Genomic DNA, 21187 nt, shown 5'->3' with positions numbered 1-21187 from the left:
TGGCAAATTGCTCATTTTAAACAACATATTGGGGTATAAGTGCAACAGTTCGCAATGAATACGGATGTGTGTGGTCAGTAATTTCCTTTATGTGTTTTAAAAGCGACCAGTGTACTTGGGAATTTTGAAAGATAAATCGTTTTAAATGATGTTACAAGAACGTTTGATGGCACAAGCCCGAAGATCCGCCAAATCTATTCAGCATTCCCGTGGTTGCCGAACGACCGCAAGGCCACAGATCTCTCTAGTAATTTATTGTATGAAACTCTATACCGTTTAGACTCGTCTAAGGGCCGCACCCGTGTAAGGGCTGCGCCCCAAACTTGGCAGCCCGAAATTGGGGAAATAAAAACTTTCCAATGGAGAAGCCATCGCGTTCGATGCCGCGCGCGCGCATCAGCAAATTTTCGTGCGCTGCGTACTTCCCCGTGCCGCTACTAGATGGCGACACCATCTTGACCAAAAGGTGCGGTCCCGTGTAAGGGCCGCATCTCATCGAAATTGTGGGAAAAAAAAGTTCGGCCCTCACACGAGTGTATACGGTATATTGTATATAGCACCGTCTTAAATCAACAAGTACTTGAGCTCCCCAGAAAAGGCGCTTCGCAGATCGCCGCCGTCACGACTGGTATGCAGGGAAATTGGTGTTCAGAATTCTGGTTCGAATTCCATCGTAGTTGACGGGCTGTGCTTTTTTTTTTCATTTCTTATGAGGTGCGCGATGACGGTAAGCTCTACAAGCGATCCGTGCCCGCAATTTCGTGCTGAGGAGCGATACAAAAAACACACATACCGCGTAATACATCGTTTGTGCATACATAACAAGTGTATGTAGCTGTCACCAGAAAAATATATGTTTAAATATAAATTTGTAAATGTGGCACATCTAAATTAGCTATATAGAAAAGGCAATAAAACCTGCACATCCAAAGAATTACTCTAAAGTCCACACAAGTATTACCGAACTAAGTTTCTAGATTACACATAAAATATTCTTGTTTGCCGCATTTGAAACTTAATTTTTCATTGAATTTTATGCCGCAGCCAGGTTCACTCACTCAAAGAAAATTCGATTTTTGTCCTGAGGATGGATAATTTTTTTCGAGGAAATAACTTCGGGAAAACACAATCGATGACGCACCGGCCTGCCATGATCTTTAAAGGAGAAATTTGAGATGGTCGAGCGGAATGACCCACTTGGGAAGTGCAATTCGAATACATCAAATTTAGATAGAAATTCAATATGCAGCGTCAAACATGCCAACCTACCACACCGATGGCAAACCATTATCTTTCCATTGTTTAACTAATAAAAACAATTGTGCAGGACAAGAAACGCGAACAGGCTGCTACGTACGAGTAGATACTGCCTTCCGCTTGAAACCGTGGTATTTAAACCAAAAAATGCAGCCAGTTCCACCAAGTGAAATCTGTCGAAACCGCGGAGCTGTGGTCGTTCTGTTTCTGCGATGTCGAGTATGTTTGTTTTAACAGCGATGGACGCCGAGTGGCTTCCATCGTGCGAAGAGCGCGCGGCTCAAACACCTGCTATTTTACCTCGGCGCCTCTCCTCCTCCTCCCCGGTGCACGCTCCGATTGGTCGGCTCCTCTCCTCCCGGCGAGCGGGTCACGTGACCTCTCCGTCTCTTCTCCCGCGTGACGGCGCCGTCATCGACGGCGCACGCTCGACTAACAACAGCTCCGCTGTTAAAATGCGATTTAAGATTTTGCAAGTCTTTAATAAGAACTGACTTGTAGAGCTGTCTGAGCTGTCTCTGAGCTGCCTTCAGGGACATTTTGCCATTTATGCGCCCAGACTTTCGATCGAGAGGCCGTACACTCTCCCGACCGTCGACACCAGGGCTAGCAGTCTCCTTCGAGGATGGACGTCGTGGCGGACATCGTTGGAGCCGTTCGAGGCCGCATATTCGAGGTTTCCTTCGACGAGTACATCGGGACTGTCAACGGGCTCTTCAACTTCTTGGAGATCGTAAGATGCCGTTTTTGTGCACACTTGTGATTTGCCACGATTGCGGGCTTTAGCAACGTCATATAAGCTGTGTTTGCATGAGCTCTATGAACGTCAATGTTCGAGCCCTCTGGTGAGTTCGGCGTATTTCAAGGTATAAACAGCGCGACTTCTCGCACAAGAAAAAAAAAATAGGACCGTTGCGTAAAAGTGTATACGTGCGTAGCGCGTGCAGACGATTAATTCTACGTTATATCTTAAATATCGGTAGCGTAGCATAAGGTTGTTTTTTACCATTCCGGCAATTGTGCTGGCCACAATGAAAGATGCAGGATGGAGCGGCTCACGTGCGGTTGCCACTTTTTCTCCCGTCTTGTCTTCTGGAGTCAGTTAAGTAGTAGCTCTGTGCATATAAGAGGAACGAAGTCGATTCAAATATAGCACTAAATCAAGCGAAGACCTGACATACGCAAACATATGATGAAATCGGCTCTCAGAAGACAGTGGTAACAGGCACTTCTCTGGCCTAGAGACTATCGTCATGCTGTATAGATACATTGGAGGTTGTTCTCCGCCTTTCCGCCATTAAAATTCCCCTCTTGCTTGATGATCAAAGTGCTGTCTACTTTCCATCCTTTAAGAGAGATTTGGGAAATGCGTTTGTGGTAATATTTCTTTTCCGCATATAAGGTAATACACAAATGGAAAACGCCATGGACTTCAAGTACTCCTTTTATGCATTACCTTATATTGATTCACACTGGTTCCGTCGAATTAATTTTGTGTCGAAAAAAAAATCTCATATTTTCTTTAACGCGATTTGCTGATTGCACTTGCAAACTTTTTTAGAGGCCGCTGCCTATAGGTTTAAACAATGTTTGCCTTCTCGATGTGCTGCTTTGAAAGAAACGTGTAATAAAAAGGTAAAGGGGGGGGGGGGGGGGACGGTTGACTCCGCGAATTTTCAAGTTCGCTGATGTGAACAAAATCTGTATCGTACATTCTCCTGGGCGCTTAGGCCGCGTGTATCGAAGGTGCAACTGTGATTAGCGCAGTTTTTCCGTAAGTTCGAAGAGTATGCAAAAGCTTCAACCTATAGAGTTAGGCATGAAACTAAGCGAAATCTGCAAGACTGCCGTTCACTTTTGTGATCTGCATTCTTGAACGGTGCATTTCTATTGACCACCCTTCGTCTTGCCGCTTGTGACGTCAGCACGGGCGCAGCAACGACGGTGCCATCTCGTGAAGCTGTTTTTAAACAAGTTGTGGTGAATTCTCATTGCGACGCGATCGAGACTGGGCTTAATTAATTTGCTGGGGTAAAAGCTACGACGGCAATGCGGCCTTCATAAAGCACTGTTTTTATAGCGATTAGCATTCAATGCCTACTTCTGACACATTGAGTCTGTCTGTCTAGCCTCTTACGCCGACCCTTCTGAGCCAAGTTGTCTACTAATTTGGACCGTTAGTTACGTACAGTGGTCGTGATGCCGTCGTGGTTCTATGCCATTGTCGTCATCGCGTCGTCGTCTAGTCGTCGTCGTGCATTCGTTGTGACGTCATCGTCGAGACGCCGTAATCATCGTGCCATATCTTCGTCCTACAGTGATCTGTCACACTATTGTCGTCATACACTCGTCGTTAATCCATTGCGCAGTCGTCGTCGCGTTGTCGTTATTATATACCGTCGTCATCATCCGAGATATGCGTCATCCCATAGTCGTCGTATACACCACCTTCGTGGTTCAACCGACGCAATTCGGTCTTCGTCGTTTCCTCACCCTGGTGAGTGAGTGTCATCATAGCGAAATGGGGCCGATCTCGGAGAAGTCGAAGCGACGGAAATCGCAGAAAGACCACTATGTAGGGTCGTAAATCGAGCTATGTTCGGCGATGCGGTCTTTCGCAGCATTCCTTGAGTGCTGATCGTATCAACGTCCGCAGTCATTGTGAGATTGGTCCTGCCGGATTTTTTTTACTAACAATTTGCACTACCCTTGTTGTTTAATAGTATTGCGTACCTTTGTTTAATTGCTCTTCACAACTTTATTTGCCTATGACATTTCTTATTGCTGCATTGCATTGTGCATGCACTCTTGTTTTCATGTGACTATTCAGTTCCAGTTTCAGTTTATTATTCTATAAATAGAGTGAATGGGTTACAGATAATGTACGGACTAGTGTACTGGTGGTCAGCAAACTAGTGTTGTTACTGATGTCCCTAAATGACTAATCCACGAAGGAAACTGGTCTTTCAATTTTAATGGAGCCTTAACCTATTCGTTGTTTTGTTCATTTACTTTTAAAATGTTAACTGCTGTTCATTCCGCTACATGAAAGCTCTGTTGCCAACCGTCGATTCTTCATTATGTGCATATTCTAGCAAGAGGTGCCCCTCGAAGTTGATAATTTGGGACCTTGTTTTGTACTTTGTTTTCACTGCATACATTTAAACGAAATAACTGAAAAAAATGTATACAACCTGAACTAATCGGGCGTGTCATGTGAATCGCAGGTGGGCGGCATGGCGGTGTACTTTATGGTGGGCACACCGCAGACAAGATCACAGGGGTGCCTGAGGGGTACTGCGTACACCTTCTTCTTCAATGGCATCTTCATGATAATATCGAGCTTCCTGAGCGCCACCTCTGCCCACTACCTTCCCACCATATTCTACGTGAGTCTCGGTGCACGTCGAAGACTCCGTAGACAGTGGCCAGCTGTCCAGCTCGAAGATATGCCGGGTGTTCTTGCGAAAAGAAACAAAATTTTCAAAAACTGGCTTCTGGTCGGTAGAAAAATCCTAGTCCTTGAACTGGATTACTCGACGCGCGAAAACACGCGCGAGAACTGGAACGCCAGTGCATTTCTCCGCAAAGTTCTGCAATTAATACCTCGAAACTGGTGTCATCCTGAGAATTCGTTCCAAGCGGATCCGCCTTACGAACTCGGCGGCTAGAATTTGTAAAGTGCATATTGGAAAGATTACAACTGCGCTAGGAAATGGGGACAAAGGAGGATGAAAAAGGCAACCCTCCACCTTTGTTCCTGTTTCTAGCGCAGTTAAAGCTTTTCCAATGTGAACTTCAACCAACTAGCCCAACTTGGTGCACTACTAGTAAATTGCAATATGGGCTATAGGGTAATTTGTTAGATGCTTAATTAGTGCATTTTTGGTAATTATTCGATTATCCATTTCAACGTTGTGTGCAAGTAATGTCCGCCTCTTCGAGTAGACCAGCTCATAACTAAAATTGTGCGGTCTGCCACAACCAGCCTTTAAGATTATTTTTTAAGTGTTCGCTGAAACACCCTGTATATGGGACTAGCTCTGGCATATTCCAGATTTGGTCCTGTATGTGTGTCATAAGCTGGAAACTTTCTATCCGGTTCTAATAACTGCGTTTGAACTTTCCAGCTGAGACTCATTAGGAACAGCGATTTGCTTGTTTAATCAATAACGTTACTATAACTCTACCGTTGCCACCTCTACCTATACCAAGGCAGTACATATTGTGACATCAAAGTAGAAACTACTAAGAACTTTTTTTAAGAACGTAAAGTCTAGTCACACTCTTCCCGCAGTTCTAAAAAAATTCTTTAAAGTGAAAAAAAAGACAAAAGGCCACTAGTAATTATAATTACGACACCTTCAATCAGGAGATAAGCAGGACGTAACCCGGCCTTACGATAATAGTTTCGTAACGCTTTAGTTCAACTTAAGTTCACGAGGTGGTGCAACCAGTGCTGCTGTTCACGCCTGCATTTCAGGTACTGCTGCATTTTGTAAATAGTAATTTGTTTACGGATGTTATTGCTTGCTCGTAGGGATATCACATTCAACGGAATACCCGAACACAGGAGACATGAACGTGAGCAGCAGCGCCAGTGGCGCCATCTCGTGACCTCGAGTTCAATTAAGGCGGACAAAATTTATCGGAAAGACCGGCGATGGGCTATGTGCCACTCATTTGCTGGTATAAAGGCGTCGGCAACTACAATCAGTGGCCTTATATAATGAATTATCTTTTTCGTTTTTCTTCATCATTGGGTGTGATTTTGGGGGTGATTCACAACCCAAAATGATTACAAGGCGCTGTCACTGAGGGAAACGCAGGAAAAGCAGCAAAATCGCTACTGCTTCACTTGACGCATCTGGCGTTGTGGTATTCTGTAAATTGTAATGCTGAAGCAAACAGGCTAAATTATTCTTTAGTGTTCTCTAAACGGCAATTTCCTATGTGATCCAGAGAACGCTTCCTAACGTTTTCAACAGAACGGTCTATGTCATTTTTTTTGCAAGTAAACTGCAAGCTCACATTGCTTGATGACGATGCCATCAGATCTACCTCCTCGGCTTTCGACGTATTCGCAGTACGTGATGTTCCACGGGACGGGCTCACTTATGTACATCTTGTCGAGCGTCGGAGTGGTCAAAGACGCGAACGAAGTCGGTGGGCCTCCCGTAAGTGTAATGAAGTGCCACTTCACGCGTTGTTTGTAGCCTTGCGATTTTGGCTTCCCGCAAATACAAAGGTACCCGTCGAGAAAAAGTTGCTCAAAGCAGTTGGAAATTTCCAATTCCAATTATCTTTTATTACACCCATTGGAAACATCGAATTTCGAGTTTTCAGTTATACTGAATGGGCCTTACTAACACAACCAATTGGTAACACAAAAAAACATCCAAGTGGTTTGACCAATTGGATTAAGGGGTCAGGCTCATTAAGCCCATCTGCAATACCAGCAAGCTTTGAATGCTCTGACCTGTTGCATCAAGCAGTGGGACCTTTAAGTCTATTAGCGAGACAAAGAAGTCCCAAGATGATAGCCCAGTTGATTTGCCTGATCAGAACCATAAAATTCCATTGTCAGGTTTGTTCACCTATACTTGTTGGACCGCCAGACTAGAGGGCCTGCACATGCTTACAGTGCATGCAATAATGTTCGGTCCAATGTAGTACCTTTAAACCAGGTGTTATTTTTAAGGTGAAAGCCTTACATGCCTGGTTTTGAGGTGACCTTTAAAAAGTGGAGCCAAAATTCGAACAAAAAATTGGTAAAACATATCTACAAAAAATCGATAACTCAATAAGATTATTACAAACCCCATAAAATTATATATCAGTCGATAGGTAATTACATGAGGAATGTAAATAACGATAGATGATCCTGACAGTCATTAAATGAAATATCATCGGTAAGAAAATCGGTAAAAAACCAATGTGGGCAAAGAATCAAGAATTAATGATGGTAATGGGTTCAGGTATGGTTATGATGCAAATGATAATAATAAAAAATGGGTATACATAGGTGTAAATCAGGAACATTAAGAGCTAATGGATGGTGAAATAAAGGGGTTAGGTGGGTGATAGGAGTCAAACAGAAGGTAATGATGAGACAGAGTGAGCTAAGATAACGAAGATTATTAAAGAAGTCTGAATTAGAAGTGAATGAAGGTAAATTAAGTGGTGATAGGGTGAATCAAGAGTGATAAAAATTGCAACTTTGGAGTAATAGAGCAAACCAAGTGTGATGGAAGTAAAGCCTAGATGATAGAGTGAATCAAGAGTGAATAAAGTGTGAATTAAGAATAAATCAAGGCGTTATGGAGTGTGGCAGTGAATTGCAAAAAAAATATGTGAGATTTGAGAGTCCAAGTGAGAGTGACTCAGCAAAAAAAAGTTCTGAGTCACGGTCGAGTTCGGTGAATCATGGGAAGGGTGACTTGTAAAAAAACAAGATGACTTGCAGAAATGACTGTAAATTGTGGTTTCAGAGTCATGATGATTCAGCAAAAAAGGGCTGAGTCAAGGTTCGAGTTTGGTGAAATAAGGATGACTTGCAAAATTGACTATGCAAAATATGGGTTCGGAGCGAAGATGATCGACTCAGCAAAAAAGTGGTCATCGCGTCATTGAGTTAGCCGTGCTTGGGCTTTCTCCTCCAAGTCGTCTTAGTCGTAGTATACGGGACCCTTAGTAAATTTTACATGTATACATATACGTTGTGTTTACTTTCTGGTGATGGCTTCTGGGTCACAGATAGCAGCATGGGGTACGCAGGATCGGACTTCAAGCCTTGTGAAAGAGTCAAATATTCATGATAGTGTAGAAAACTCAAAATGAAATACACGCTAAAAAAAGCAAGCTGGAACCAGTAATGGTGTTGGTCACTGCCAGTGAAGCTGATCAATGCATTCACAAGCATGCAATTAGAAGCATGCGTCACAGACACCTACATTCAGTTGCTACCCTTGTAATACAAGTTGCAGCGATACTAAACAAAAGTAGGGATACGGTAGCCGGGCATCGCCGAGAATAAAGGCAATTGACGTGGTGAATGCGGTTCGCAATTGACAGGTACGTGTATCAGTACACAGTACATGTACCTCCGGTATGCCATCAGTGAAATTAAAATATACATGCAATCAGGTAAGAGCACAGGCTGGCGACCGTCAAAACACTTTACGTGACGACGGAAAGCACCACTACGTGCAAGTTTGCAAGTGCAGTAATAATGAAGGTAAATTAAAGAAACCGCGGCTAGTACACTGCTTACAGAAGGCACACCTCTCACGTGAGGATCGCTCTAATTCGCAAATGTCGCTTTTAAGGACAAGGGCGCACAATGCTTGTCGCCAAAACAGCTGAGGTACGCACGTGGAAATGTAGTAAAAATATTGCAAGAATGTTTTCATCATTTTCGCCGCGACAGTGGCCAGCATGGCGACCAGCGACCATGTACATGGCGATAGGTATGACTAACGACAACGAGAACAAATGTTATGTCACATTCACAGAAATAAATGAATTGAGAAATTAAATTAAAGTACATTGCACTAAACATAAATACTGGCACGTTACTTTTAAATAAAATTTTAATAAATCCTGGAGTTTCATGTGCCACAAACCACCATATGTTTATTAGGAATGCCGTAGTGGGGACCCAGGAATAATTTTGACTACCTGGGGCTCTTTACCGTGCGCCCAATGCTTGTCACACGGGCGTTTTTCGTTTCGCCCCCATCGAAATGCGGCCAGTCCCGGCCGCCACCTTACCTTTAGCCCGAAAAATTGGCTGATGCGAAAATTGGCTTTTTATCGCAGCGGAGAGAAATGGTGATTAGTTCACCCTTGCTTAAAAGAAAATTAAGAAAGTTTTAGATGTAACTGAAGGTGCGCTTTGGAAATCAGCTGCAGGCAGTGTCCGATGACGAACTTCCATACTTGCAGGAGCGTCAGGCACCCACAGTGTGGCAAAGCAGTACCTTCAAAACTGGAAGGGGGGATTCGATATTGGATGGTGGGATGTGGACACCGACAATCACATTTGTGGTTTCGTGCTATAGATTCTGAAGCGCATGTCATAATCGGGTGAATGTTTCCTTAAATATATTGACTCGCCATCGCGGCCCTACGAAAGTAGATGCCCAGCTAAGCTGCTTATAACCACCTCTGCAACTGCTGAGGGGGGTATGCAATGCTTTATTTCTTTAGAGTAATGGTAATTTTGGCAGCACGCCGCCGCTAGTCGTGTTGCCTTTTCTTTTCCCTTTACCGCTCCTTGTATTCTCGCGGCTCCTCGGGAGTCCTAACTATGCGTTGCCTACCCATAGCTGTGCTGCAACAGCAATGAAATCGGTTGCTAGCCCGGTTCTTTTATATATGATAGGCTGGTGACGTCACTCCCCACGTCGCAAGCTGCCGTCGCCGCGGCAGCTTACGCAACAGTAATCTTTACTTGGAAACGTATGCGGGAGCGCTTTACATTGTTAGCCGGGGCCCCTTTCATTATTGATGTGGTTCGGATGCTTGATTTGTGCTTCTTCTTTATGGAAATGAACGCTGTGCTGTATGTTGCGTGCTTGATACCAAAGGATCCACGCCCACAGTATACACTTTTCGCTTCAAGCGCTGATGGTTCTTTTTCTTTTCGTGAGGACGCCGCCGCGAAAAATCCCGAACTAGACGTTAACAGCTTCGCTGCAATACACCCTGTAAAGGTCGTTACACTCCCAGCTGGCGGTAATATTCCTGAGCATTTAAATAAATCAAATAAATAAGTGTTACTCCTAAACGCAAAAGAAAGCGACGTACTTGAGCTCAGTGCCTGAGGCGTGTTGCTTGTATTTGATGGCGTTAATAATATGTGCCTATATAGCTGAGATGCCGGGACAAAATACCTTATTTTTCTTAGCTCAAACAGCGTGACCGGACGTTTTCTGGGTCCCCAAATACATTGCTGCCACGCTGCGGTTAGAATTGCTTATAGCATGACTATGTATATCATTAAAGCGATAGTTTTCTTTAGCTATCTTGCCCACTTTGAATGGACGTCGGCCGATCTCGCACGATAAGAACCGAGAGGAGAGTAAGGAACGGAGAAAGCGCAGGTGCGGAGATGGAGAGGTCGGCACGTCACTGGTTGGCGCGCACGCGCGGTTGACGTCACGCACGAGTAGAGGAAGAGGCGACGAGTTCGCGCGCCATCTGCGAGCGTCCCGTCGTCAACAGACGACACCACGTCCGGCGCGGCTGCTTGATAGATCGACATTGCAACGAAGTTGGAGCCAGGATATTAGCAAAAATAGGGGTTGCTCCGGAGCTCTCTAACAGGGGTGCTGCGATTACAACAAGATACACGTTGTTGTGGTATCATTTGCTATTGCGGCTGGCAGCGAAATGGTCACTTTGTATTTCTGATGATGTGTCCCTAAGACAAGGACGTTTAATGAATGAAAAAGCGGAGGAGCGCCCGTAATTAAGGTTTCTTGATTCACGGATGGCATGGAGTTAAACAGGAGTTTAAAAAAGAAAGCGATCGCTGACTTTGACAATCACATCCGATTGTTTCTGCCATATTTCTTTTTGCTCGTCATTACTTTCACGCAGGTTGTTGGTCTAGTGATCGGAGGCATCCACGCCTTTCACTGCGCCTACTCGACGTACAAGAATTACTACGACTGAAGCTGGGACCGACGAAGCATCGCTGCCTTAGCCGTGCCATTGAACCGAATGTACTTCGCCTCCGACTGTTCCTTTGTTTACCAGCGACCGCTAATAGACTATGTAACGTCACGCATACCGATAGCGTCAGTTATTAAACTGTGTGAAGTGGCTCGTCCAATCGAATCAGCGTTTGGGGTTCTTGTTGTTGTATGTAACGTCCTAGAATGCAAATCATTAAAGCTTGTTTCTCTGTCTCTCTCCAGAAAGATGACGTTATGAGCCAGAAATTAAACGCGAGCATATATGTTGGATACTTTAGTTGAGCTTAACCAACATGGTGGAGTTGGGCGGGGGATATTTTACGAAATCGCGTATAGTTTTCTGTGTGTGACGCACACTCTAAAAAAATTTCCCAGCCGAACTATCCTTTGGTGGATAAACGTTGTAAGCGACAGCTTGCGCATTACAAGACACATGCAGTTTTTAGTAACGAACGCGTCGCTCAGCCACCCTGGTGGACTTCGCAGAGAAAGCGGTACCCTTATTCAGCATTAACCCTCGTATTCAGGAATGCGTCTTAGCTTGAAGCCCATGGTTTACTTGATCTGAATGACGCGTAGGGTGAACGTGCATAAAGCGATCATTGTTTTCTACGGCGCGTTCACGACAAGCGTCACATCGATGAAGTCAAGCATCGGCTTCAAGTTTGGATGCAGCTCTTAATACGGGGGTAAAACGTGTTGACTTTCGCAAAGCGATGATTATATAAATGCAGTGTCGTTCATGGCTGTCTGGTGGATTTACAATGGGTTTAACACACGCACGCACACGCAGACGCACGCACGCACACACACACACACACACACACACACACACACACACGCACACGCACACGCACACACACACACACACACACACACACACACACACACACACACACACACACACTGACGCGCGCGCGCGCGATAAATAACTTTACGGTTTAAATGTGGTGCCCCTTCTTGAAGTTGAAGTCAATGTGTCCCACGTCGGGAGGTTGACAAACGATTTGCTCCTGTCGTCTGGTTTCACCGCTCATCTCTGCAGCCAAAACACTGCTCTAACACAGCACGAATTTAACGACTAAGTGCCGTAAATGCATATTTTGTAAGAAGGCACTATCCTCTCGTCACTGTTAGTTAAAACGTTTTGTTATCCGGCCAAATTTTTGAAATGACATTCGCTAAAAAAACATAAAACGAAAAATTGGTCTCCTATCCGCGCTGTAAGGTGGTTGCTCAGCGAAGCTGTAAACAACTACAACGATTACCCATTGCGACGTAGCTTGAAATTATTCACATGGCGACATTCACATGCACTTTACCTGATTATTAGCCTGAGACATTTCAGCGGCCAGCGGCACGGCTTGCGCTGCTACTTTGTGCACCTACAAAGAGTGGGTCAGCGATAAGAGAAATGCGCTTAATCACACTTTTGCCGCACCTCTTATGCACGCTGCTCTTCAGGAGTTCTCACTTACGTGACCTTCCCATAACACTGTCACAACACAAATCAGTTGCTAGGCATCTTATTTTACATACGAAAGTGTAGTCACGTTGCTCCCTGCTTCGTATGCTGCACTAGCCGCTTCTCGGCAACTGCAGCTTATCCAACAGTAATCTCTACCGGGAAACGCTTGCGGTGAACGCTATGCACGAATACGAGCTTTCTGGTTCTTTTTTTTTTTGCTACCCCCGCACGGCCGGCGCCGCCGCTGGAACGCGAGCTTTATAGTTATTTTTTGTGCTTTTGCCTAGCAGTGCCGGCGCCGCCGCTGCCGTGGTTGCGCGGAGGCGAGCGCCATCTGGTTGTGCTGCAAGAAATTAAAGGAACCCAGCGCCGCACGTGGCGCGTGCCTCCCGCTGATTGGCTGAGTTTTTGCCCACGGACACGGCGAATGCATTGCGGGGTAGAGGAACACAGCTTCGCTGTCAAATTGTTCTTCTTTCTGGGATTTCACGTCTCAAAACCAGTTCTGATTGATTATGAGGCACGCAGTAGTGGAGGGCCCCGGATGAATTTCGACCACCTGGGGCTCTTTAACGTGCACTACAACGCAAGCACACGGGCGTTGTTGCATTTCGACTCCATCTAAATGCGGCCGCCGCGGCCGGGATTCGATCCCGCGATCTCGTGCTCATCAGCATCAATGCCTTAGCTGAACTGAGCCACCGCGGCGGGTGCTGTATAATTGTGGCCATTGAATTACGCTTGTGCATTGCCGGGAAGTTCCAGAGAATGCCGAAGGGGAAGTGTCCCAAATTCCTGGGTATGCGTTGGGCTTCTTTTTTTGACAGATGACACGGTAGATTGGTGGCCACTTGTCGATGCCTCGCTGGCTTGGTTTAGTCGCATTAGAAACACACGTGAAAGCAAAATGAGCGGTAAAACATGTTCCAGCGCCTATCAACCAACGTTACTTGATTAGCTTCAGTTTGAAAACTGTGAGGCGGAGCGTGTCACCTGTCCGTCTCCTGCCGCGTGGTGGCGCTCGCCGCACGGTCGGCCTAGAGTTATAAACTCTATATGCTAACAATGGGCTCAAAATTTTCTGAATGTCGGTTTAGGAAAGTTTGTGCTGAGGACTTTTTCGTTACTGTGTACACTTATAAACTGACGTCATAAACACGTTCTACGTAGTGAAGAAGCTCTTCCACGTTTGTAACAAGCCGAGTTTACTCCCCGATAATCATGACCTAGCAAACCGCTTGGTCACATGGTAGTGCAGCGAATTGGAAGAGGAGAAACATTCTTTCATAGATCAGCGTGACACGCAGATGTCCCACGTACGGCGTCACATGAGAGATTACGTACTACCAGGGTTGCCAGATCCAAAAAGTGAAAAGTAGCCAGGAAATCGCGAAAGCAAGCCAGAAATGTAGCCCGTTCATTGCAGGGGCTTAAAATGTAGCCAAAAAGTCGCCAGGCTGCCGCCACGGCCAATCAGTTAAGAAGAAAACATTGCTGTAGCCCCATATTAACTGCTCCTTTTGGAGCTGTTATGTTTAGCGCCCTTCGACTTATTTAAAACGTGACTTTGGTGATCAACTTAGAACTGGCTGCTCCGTATTCGTATTCGGGAATCGATATTCCTATGTGAATGATTAAGTAAATGCAAGTAGTTGGCACTGAACTCTAGCAGCAGCGAATATTTTGTGTGCACCTTTCTCGCTCTTTAGTCATTCATCAATGTAGCCCTGTTCCATATCGAAACTTTGCAAGCGAATATCATATACTAGTCAGCATTACTTGTCACTTAACAAAAGTGTTTTTCTAGAAGTCTTAATAGCTATATATTATAGTGTTCTCACATGCCTTTACTCAAATTCATCATGGAACCAAGATAAATGTTTTGTTTCCACCTTATAATTTTTCGACGTTTCATGGAATGAGGGTGCTTCACGGGTGATTCACGTAACTTGAGCCAGGCTTTAAAAATGGAGTTGTATACTTTAGATGAATGACATCAGTGGCACATTTCTTGTTCTTTAGTTGCTGAAATTCTTTATTAAGCGCGAATAATTAGTTAATTTGTTACGTTTAGTTATGCAAATTCCGAAATATTTGTTTTAGGGCAAAATTTGTTATATTTGCAAAGTGAAAGAACGGGCTCAGGAAAACCATAATAAAGTTGTTTCCGGGACTTCATTATTTACGTTGTTCTTTTTTGTTTTCCGGGCCTGAGACAATCACGCTACATATGGAGAAAAAAAATGATGTCACTGCACTCTTGCACGTCTGGATTGCAGCGCTCTCAATGGTGTTTCGAGAGAACGATGGCCGCATGCCGATCGCAAGTAAAGAAAGGCGGTCGGTCATCTCATGGAGGAAGGAAAGAACTGTAGGAGGGAGCATCCAGAAAAAAAATTGGAGGACGCTTAAGTTTTGCCTTTAAGAGAGGAACGCGGTAGCATTCAAATATACCTCGCTGCTTATCAGGCTTCCCGGCAACTGGAGCTTTCTTTTTAACACGAAAGTGTTTTATGCCGGGGTCCACCAAGACTTCACTGACGTATTTCCGTCACGGAAATACGTCATAGAACATAATACAAAGAAAGAAACCAGAAGAAAAAGTTCCACAAACATGCAAAATTTGGAAATCGAACCCACGACCTCTCGGTCCGCGACGATAGATCGCCGAGCGTTTAACCCATTGCGCCACAAACGCATTTGCAGAGAGCTACACAGACGCGCCTTATATATCTAACACTCCTCCGTGTACCCGCGCTCTTGCTCGGGGCGGTGCCGCCGCCTACGAGCAGAAAAGCGAAGTACTGCATTATGACACTAACGCGCACCGACAGTGAACGCTTCGGTGGTCTCAGCACTACGACGCCTCGATGCCAGCATTCGAAGGGACGCTGGCATCAAGAAGCACTACCAACGCCACCTAGGTGGCGTTCACCGTACTCAGCACAGCGGAGCGTGGCCTCCGCAATTAGCTCTGAAAATGTTTCTGAAGTTGATCGCGGAGGCTGCAATTACGACGCGCTGTACGCGCTGATTTGACTCGGTGACGATTCAGTTACGTGCTTTGTCTTGCGCGTTGTATTAGTGTGTCAGTTACGTGCTTCGTCTTTCGCGTTGTGCTAGCGTGTGCAGCGTAGTGCAGCTTCCATATGCACGACGGTTGCTCATGGTCATCGACGTTGGTAGTCGTGATGGAGGAGACGTGCCACCAGGCGTCAGCAGTGGGTGCATCAACGCCTAAGGGCGCTTTAGCCACAAAACACCAATAGACATTATATATCAATGTGCAATAAACATTACACTACTTCTGTGAAGACACGTTTCACTTTCGTGTTCTATACCGATTCCTATATAAGAGGGATCAACCACATGTTTTTTCTCCAACTTCGCCTCCACATGCGGGTGCCGAGGAGGCGAGCGCCATCTGGATGGTGTTTTTATTGAGGTAACAATTATATGGGCACTCCAAGCGCATTTTTGCCGTCGCCGTCGTCGTCGCCGTGATGTTCTGTTTAAAGTCCAACGGCGATAAAATTGTCGCCGCGCGCCGTGCGTTGTGTGTGCGAGTGAAAGCGTGCGAGGGTGAGCCGGGAACCGCAGCTTAATCTCGCGCACGCGAGAGAGGCAGGCGGCCGGAAGCGCACGGTCTTCGTTCACGCGCGACAAACGCGGAGGAGGCGACGGAGACGGGAGGGGGGGGGGTGCGTTCTGCTTCCGTGGCTGCTGCTCACGGAGCTATCGCTGAAAGCGATCTGCGACGCTGCCGAACTGAGCGGACGCGGGTACCTCATCTTTAAAGCGATCTGCGATGGGCCAAAGTGCATTTGCTGAGTGCTGGTAGCTTCGTATGCGCTGCGCTTACGACGTTTAGTTCGCGTTGAAGGCGAGAGCCAGCGCGAAGGTCAATTTGCTCGCTGCCACTGGCGCGCTTTCTCACTCCAGCGTTTTGACGAGCTCCGGCGGTCACCGAGCGAGATGCGTTCATGTTTACCTGTGCGCGCGTGACACCGGGCTCGTTGATTTAGTTAGTAAGCGAATATTTAAAACTTTATACGGCCGATAAAACTACTATCCTTACTTCGTATAGCTGTCTACTAATTTGCTATCGCAATCGGTGCTTCACCTTTCGGGCGAAACGGCGACTTTTTAGGGGCGAAGCTCCTTATAGCGGCACCCGTTCGTCCCCGTCGTCGTAGTAGTAGTGTGTAACCAGTCTTGAGAAAAATGAGAAAAAAAATTCCGAAGTTGTGTCAGTAGCGCGGAATTGAACCAGGGACCCCTCGCTTCCGAGCGCGCGGCATTAGCCCACTACGCCACGAAGTGGACATGGACACACGCACCACGATGGCAATAAATACCCAACATTAACGAAAGGCCGCGTTTCTAGCGCGTTTCTAACTCGTTTGTGCTAGCGCGTTACGGCCCGTGTAAGAAGCTGGTGTAAGACGCTGTGGCCTCACCGCCTTACCTTCAGCGCGTTTCGAACGCGCTGCCCAAAGCGGTGGCAAGTCAAGTTCAAGTAGAGGAGCGTTTATGAATACGGGGGGGGGGGGGGTACTCTCTCAGGTCATGTGATGGCGTCGGAAGTGCGCGCTCTTAGCGCTGTTAGCGCGGCGGTGGAAGGCACTACAACTTACTGCGACGTAACCACGCATTGGACTGACTTTTCCTGCACTTTAATTTTAACGCGATAGCGGTAAAGGCCCTGTGTCGCTGAAAATACAGCGTCGGTGTCGGTATCGGTCTCGGCGTCGGCTTCCTTGGCCAAGAAAGCCATCCCGAACCACCCTCACCACGCAGGCCCCCCGATTGGCGCATAGGCGCCGGTGAACTAATCAAAATTTTCCAAGCAAAATGCGTTAGACAAATCGTAAAGTACAACGCAATCATAACCTACGGACGTGATAGCATGGGATTGTAATTTGAAAATACGAGAGAACATAATTCTCTTACGCGGAAGCTCAAGCACAAGCCCCTTTTCCAGCTTTTCTACCACAAACAACGGCGCGCCGCGGTTAGTTCCTTGAAAAAAATTCACAGCATATCCACGGGGTGAATGATGATGAGTGGGCGAAGCTCCGGAGGGAATCATCGGATCTCCCGCTTAAGGGGACGCTAGCACAAACGCGTTAGAAACATGTAGTACTCTCTAGTAAGGGGGAGCGGCCACAGCGTCTTACGCAGCCATTTACACATGCCGGAACGTGCACCGCGTTTGCCGACGCCATCACATGACTGCTGAGAGAGTATAGGAAGCACCGTGAGACACGAGAGCACGCAGAGCGTGAAAGCGAGCGGCAGCCTCGAACGTCAGCTCGCAGAACGGCGGTTCAAGGCTCGGGTACCGGCGACCGGGTGTCCAGCTACCCTGCGGACCTGGTCGTAGATCCTGCTCGTGGCTCTGCTCTCATGTGCACCAGCGGCCTGCTGTCATAGCGGCCTGGTGCAGTGCTTCCTGCTGGCCACCGGGACGCCTGAGCTGCCTGTCTGCTGAGCGAGCCCACCGTTATAGCGTCCGAGGCGTTACAGGCCAGGCGTTACTGGCCAGCTACAGCAGTGGCCCGGTGTTCTACCGGCCTGCTGTTTTCTTCCTGCTGCCACGTCGCGACAAGGTGCGGCGCGACAGCAGCGACATAGCCACAACGACGCTCTACCGTCACAACCACCGTCACGGGCACCGCAACGACGATGCACACGGGCGAGTGTTGACGCATGAGGGCTAGACACATGTTTATATAGGACAAACGATTCGCGAACTCTAGTCCACGTACATGTAAATGGTCTGTATGTAAATCGTCTGTATCGTGCTAGCGTGTCTGTTAAAGTCTGTGTTTCGTGTAAAAAGCTCCCGAGTGCCGTGTCATTATTAAAAGGATCCTGGGCCCAACGGTAACACCGGCAAGTTAGTAAGTTTGTCGTTGTCGTTTTCCCATCGCAGATGAACTACACAAGGTTTCGCATGCATATCGAGTGAAAATCTTCACAAAGTGGTGGGCAATGCAGCAGGAGAAGTACGCGTTGATTAAATCTACCCGGAGCCAAGCACATTGGCCCGAGTCCGAGAGCGTAGGGTTGGGCCAACTTTTAGAGAGAGAAAATGCGAAGGGGATGGCTTCATGGTGAGTTGTCTTGCGAAGGCCGACTGCGTGACGTTATGTTCCCTCCCAGCCTGTTACTTTTCTGCATGGGCCACGCGTCCAGCATACATCGGCACCTTCGCTGCGAAGATGAAAATCCGCCAGGGACCTGAATGATAAAGCATAGGTGGCGCTGAAGACGTATTCAAGCACGCTAGTCACCTTTCGACGGGAATGCGAGCTCGTTCCTTGGAAATACGGTTGACAACACTGTAACCAAGCCGCGCAATTGATAGCTCCGCGACGTAATTTTTTTTTTCATTTTCGCGGGATTTCTTCACAACCCGAAAACCACATGAAAGATAACGTCAGGATAAAAAAATTTAGGTGGTGATGTGCCTGAGAACGCTCTGACACTTTGTAGATATACCTTATGCCCGAAATATATTTATAATATTTGAGCAATATAATATTTTGAGCAAATAAACCTATCTATTTAACTGACTGATCGCCACTTCAAAAATTATTCTCAGTATTACTCAAGACGCCTACGAACAATTCCATCGGTCTGATTCACCTAAGGTGTACCACTCTGGTTTGTTTCAAGTCATGTGAAACACCCGGTATACGTGGGCTGTCGCGCAATCGAGAAAAAGCAAGCTGCTCCGACAAATAGCTACATGACTAGGACAGAGAAGCCCCAAGGCACCCTCCCACCAAGAAAGCGGGACGAAAACCAGCCGTCTGTATAATCTTAGCGTTTGTTCTTTTCGTTGTATTAAAATCTGTACTCACTTCTGCTATGTCTCGAAATAGAGACGGCCGTATTTCTAAATAAATGAATAAAAATAAAAAGAATTCCTTTCCACTCCGCCGAGCACACTGTGATCGCGAGCGCCTCGTGCGAAGAGAGCCGTGCACGTGATGCGACGCTGGTAATGAAAATGGAAAGAACTTCAGTGTTTATTTTTAAATTCAGTCGAGCTATATTTGACTTTTAGCAACTGCTCTGGCTTAATTAAAAAATTACGACCTTACAAAACGGCAAAAGAGATTTACCCTATATTTAAACACTGTAAAACTGTGTAGCGAAGGATACACTCAACGCTTCACTTTCTCTTATTTTGGCATTTCGGTGTGGCCGTCATTCTCGGCGCTCAAAACCTGGCGACGACGACGACGAAGTGCGTGCACGCGGCTCTGCACGTGTCATTATAAGACGATCGTTTCTCGGACGCCGACGTTTCAACTGGTGGCTGTCTTCTGTTAAGTCACTTCACCATCTCGCCCTGTCCATACGAAAGGAGTGCTCAGAAACGTCGCCCGGGGTCACCAGTGCGAACAAGTGAAAGTTGTACCAATTACTCTCGAACATCGAGCTTCACTCATCGGTGAGAGCGATCTACAATCAGCACCAATTTCGCGAACCTGCTGCGCGAGACCTCTGCACGTTCGACACTGCCGAGCAAAGAGCGATGGGCGCTTTCATTTCTTGTATCTGGCCTCAGTGCGTGGATGGCGTCGTCGAGGGTGCTCCATTGCCCGTCTCTGACGACGTGCCGACGTACCACTCCGTTGCGTCCAACATCAGAGAGTTCAACATGCCGTCACCCATGGAGCCTCCGCAGCACCAGGCCGAGGAGGGTGACCATTCGGCGTTGATTGACCACTCGGTGTAGATACCACCATGCTGGACTTTATTTCGGCGAGAAATCACACTTACGCTCGTGCTTGGTATTGTAGTCGCAAATTACGGACCCGCAACGGGGAATCGGCTCCTTCGTCTTCTTGCTATAGCTAATTCAGTGAACTATCTATTGGCCATGTGCTCTACCAAAAATGCAGCAGCAGGATCCCGGTGGAAAACGGGCCAGAAAGAAGACTAGGAAGAAATGAACTGTCGAATGTGTGTCGCAGTGGAGCAAGTGATAATGCGAGTTGACTTCACGACGCAGCTGCGGTCTCGTAACATATGCTCCGCCAGAAACGAAATTGTACTGCTCCTCATGCTTTGATTTCTTGCCCTGGTCCGGCCAGTGATGTAAAACGTTTCCTGTCTATCACATTATGGACAGAATTTGCTATTCTTATTGTGACTGAGACGAATGTTCTGATCCTGCGGTCGTTTTTTGTTTTGACGTGAATAAAAGTCTGTGGTTGACCACTCATTTACGTTTCGCTTCCTTTGTCACGTGTATGAGTAAATTACGAAAGCTCAAGCTGTCAGATTTCAGCGTGACCCATGCTGCAGCTTATGCGAACGCTACGTCTTGCAATACTGGCTCTACTGGGTGGCCTCACAGAGCACAGTTTCTCTGTAATAAAATCGTTAATGTAAAGCGATTCACGCTTCACTCGAGGGACTGTTGTGCTATATGTTTATAAAATCACGTCAAGCGATATTTATTGACATTTGTATAACTTCTCCTACGTTACGGCCATATTGTGAGTTCACCTAATGATCTGCTGCTGCTGTCTACAACAGCACGACTTGCTTTTAATGCTATTAGCATTCTTCGTCTTTAAATTTTGTCCAAGCAAGCACGACGCGACTCTCCCCTCCCAGGAGACTACACGATACAACTGTGGAGTGCGGGCGTCTGGTTTCTCTGCTCCTTCGACTACGGCGCGTCCTGCCGCGCCCGCTCGCCTGCGATGCTGCAATATCGCCGCGTTCCTCA

General features: G+C 46.7%; 1 protein-coding gene across 1 annotated transcript; it reads left to right on the top strand.

The window, feature by feature from the left end:
- Positions 1-1816: 1816 nt before the first annotated feature.
- Positions 1817-20185, top strand: LOC125947105 (uncharacterized). The gene is made up of 3 exons (XM_049671457.1): positions 1817-1990; positions 4485-4646; positions 20015-20185. Exons 1-3 carry the CDS (start codon positions 1883-1885, stop codon positions 20183-20185), a joined length of 441 nt encoding a protein of 146 aa, XP_049527414.1. The 5' UTR covers positions 1817-1882.
- The last annotated feature ends 1002 nt before the right edge of the window (positions 20186-21187 follow it).

Source organism: Dermacentor silvarum, chromosome 7 (genome assembly GCF_013339745.2).
Source record: "Dermacentor silvarum isolate Dsil-2018 chromosome 7, BIME_Dsil_1.4, whole genome shotgun sequence".
In the NCBI taxonomy this organism is placed as follows: Eukaryota; Metazoa; Arthropoda; class Arachnida; order Ixodida; family Ixodidae; genus Dermacentor; species Dermacentor silvarum.
Note: the sequence above shows the minus strand (reverse complement) of the source record. Positions and strands in the feature narration are given on the sequence as shown.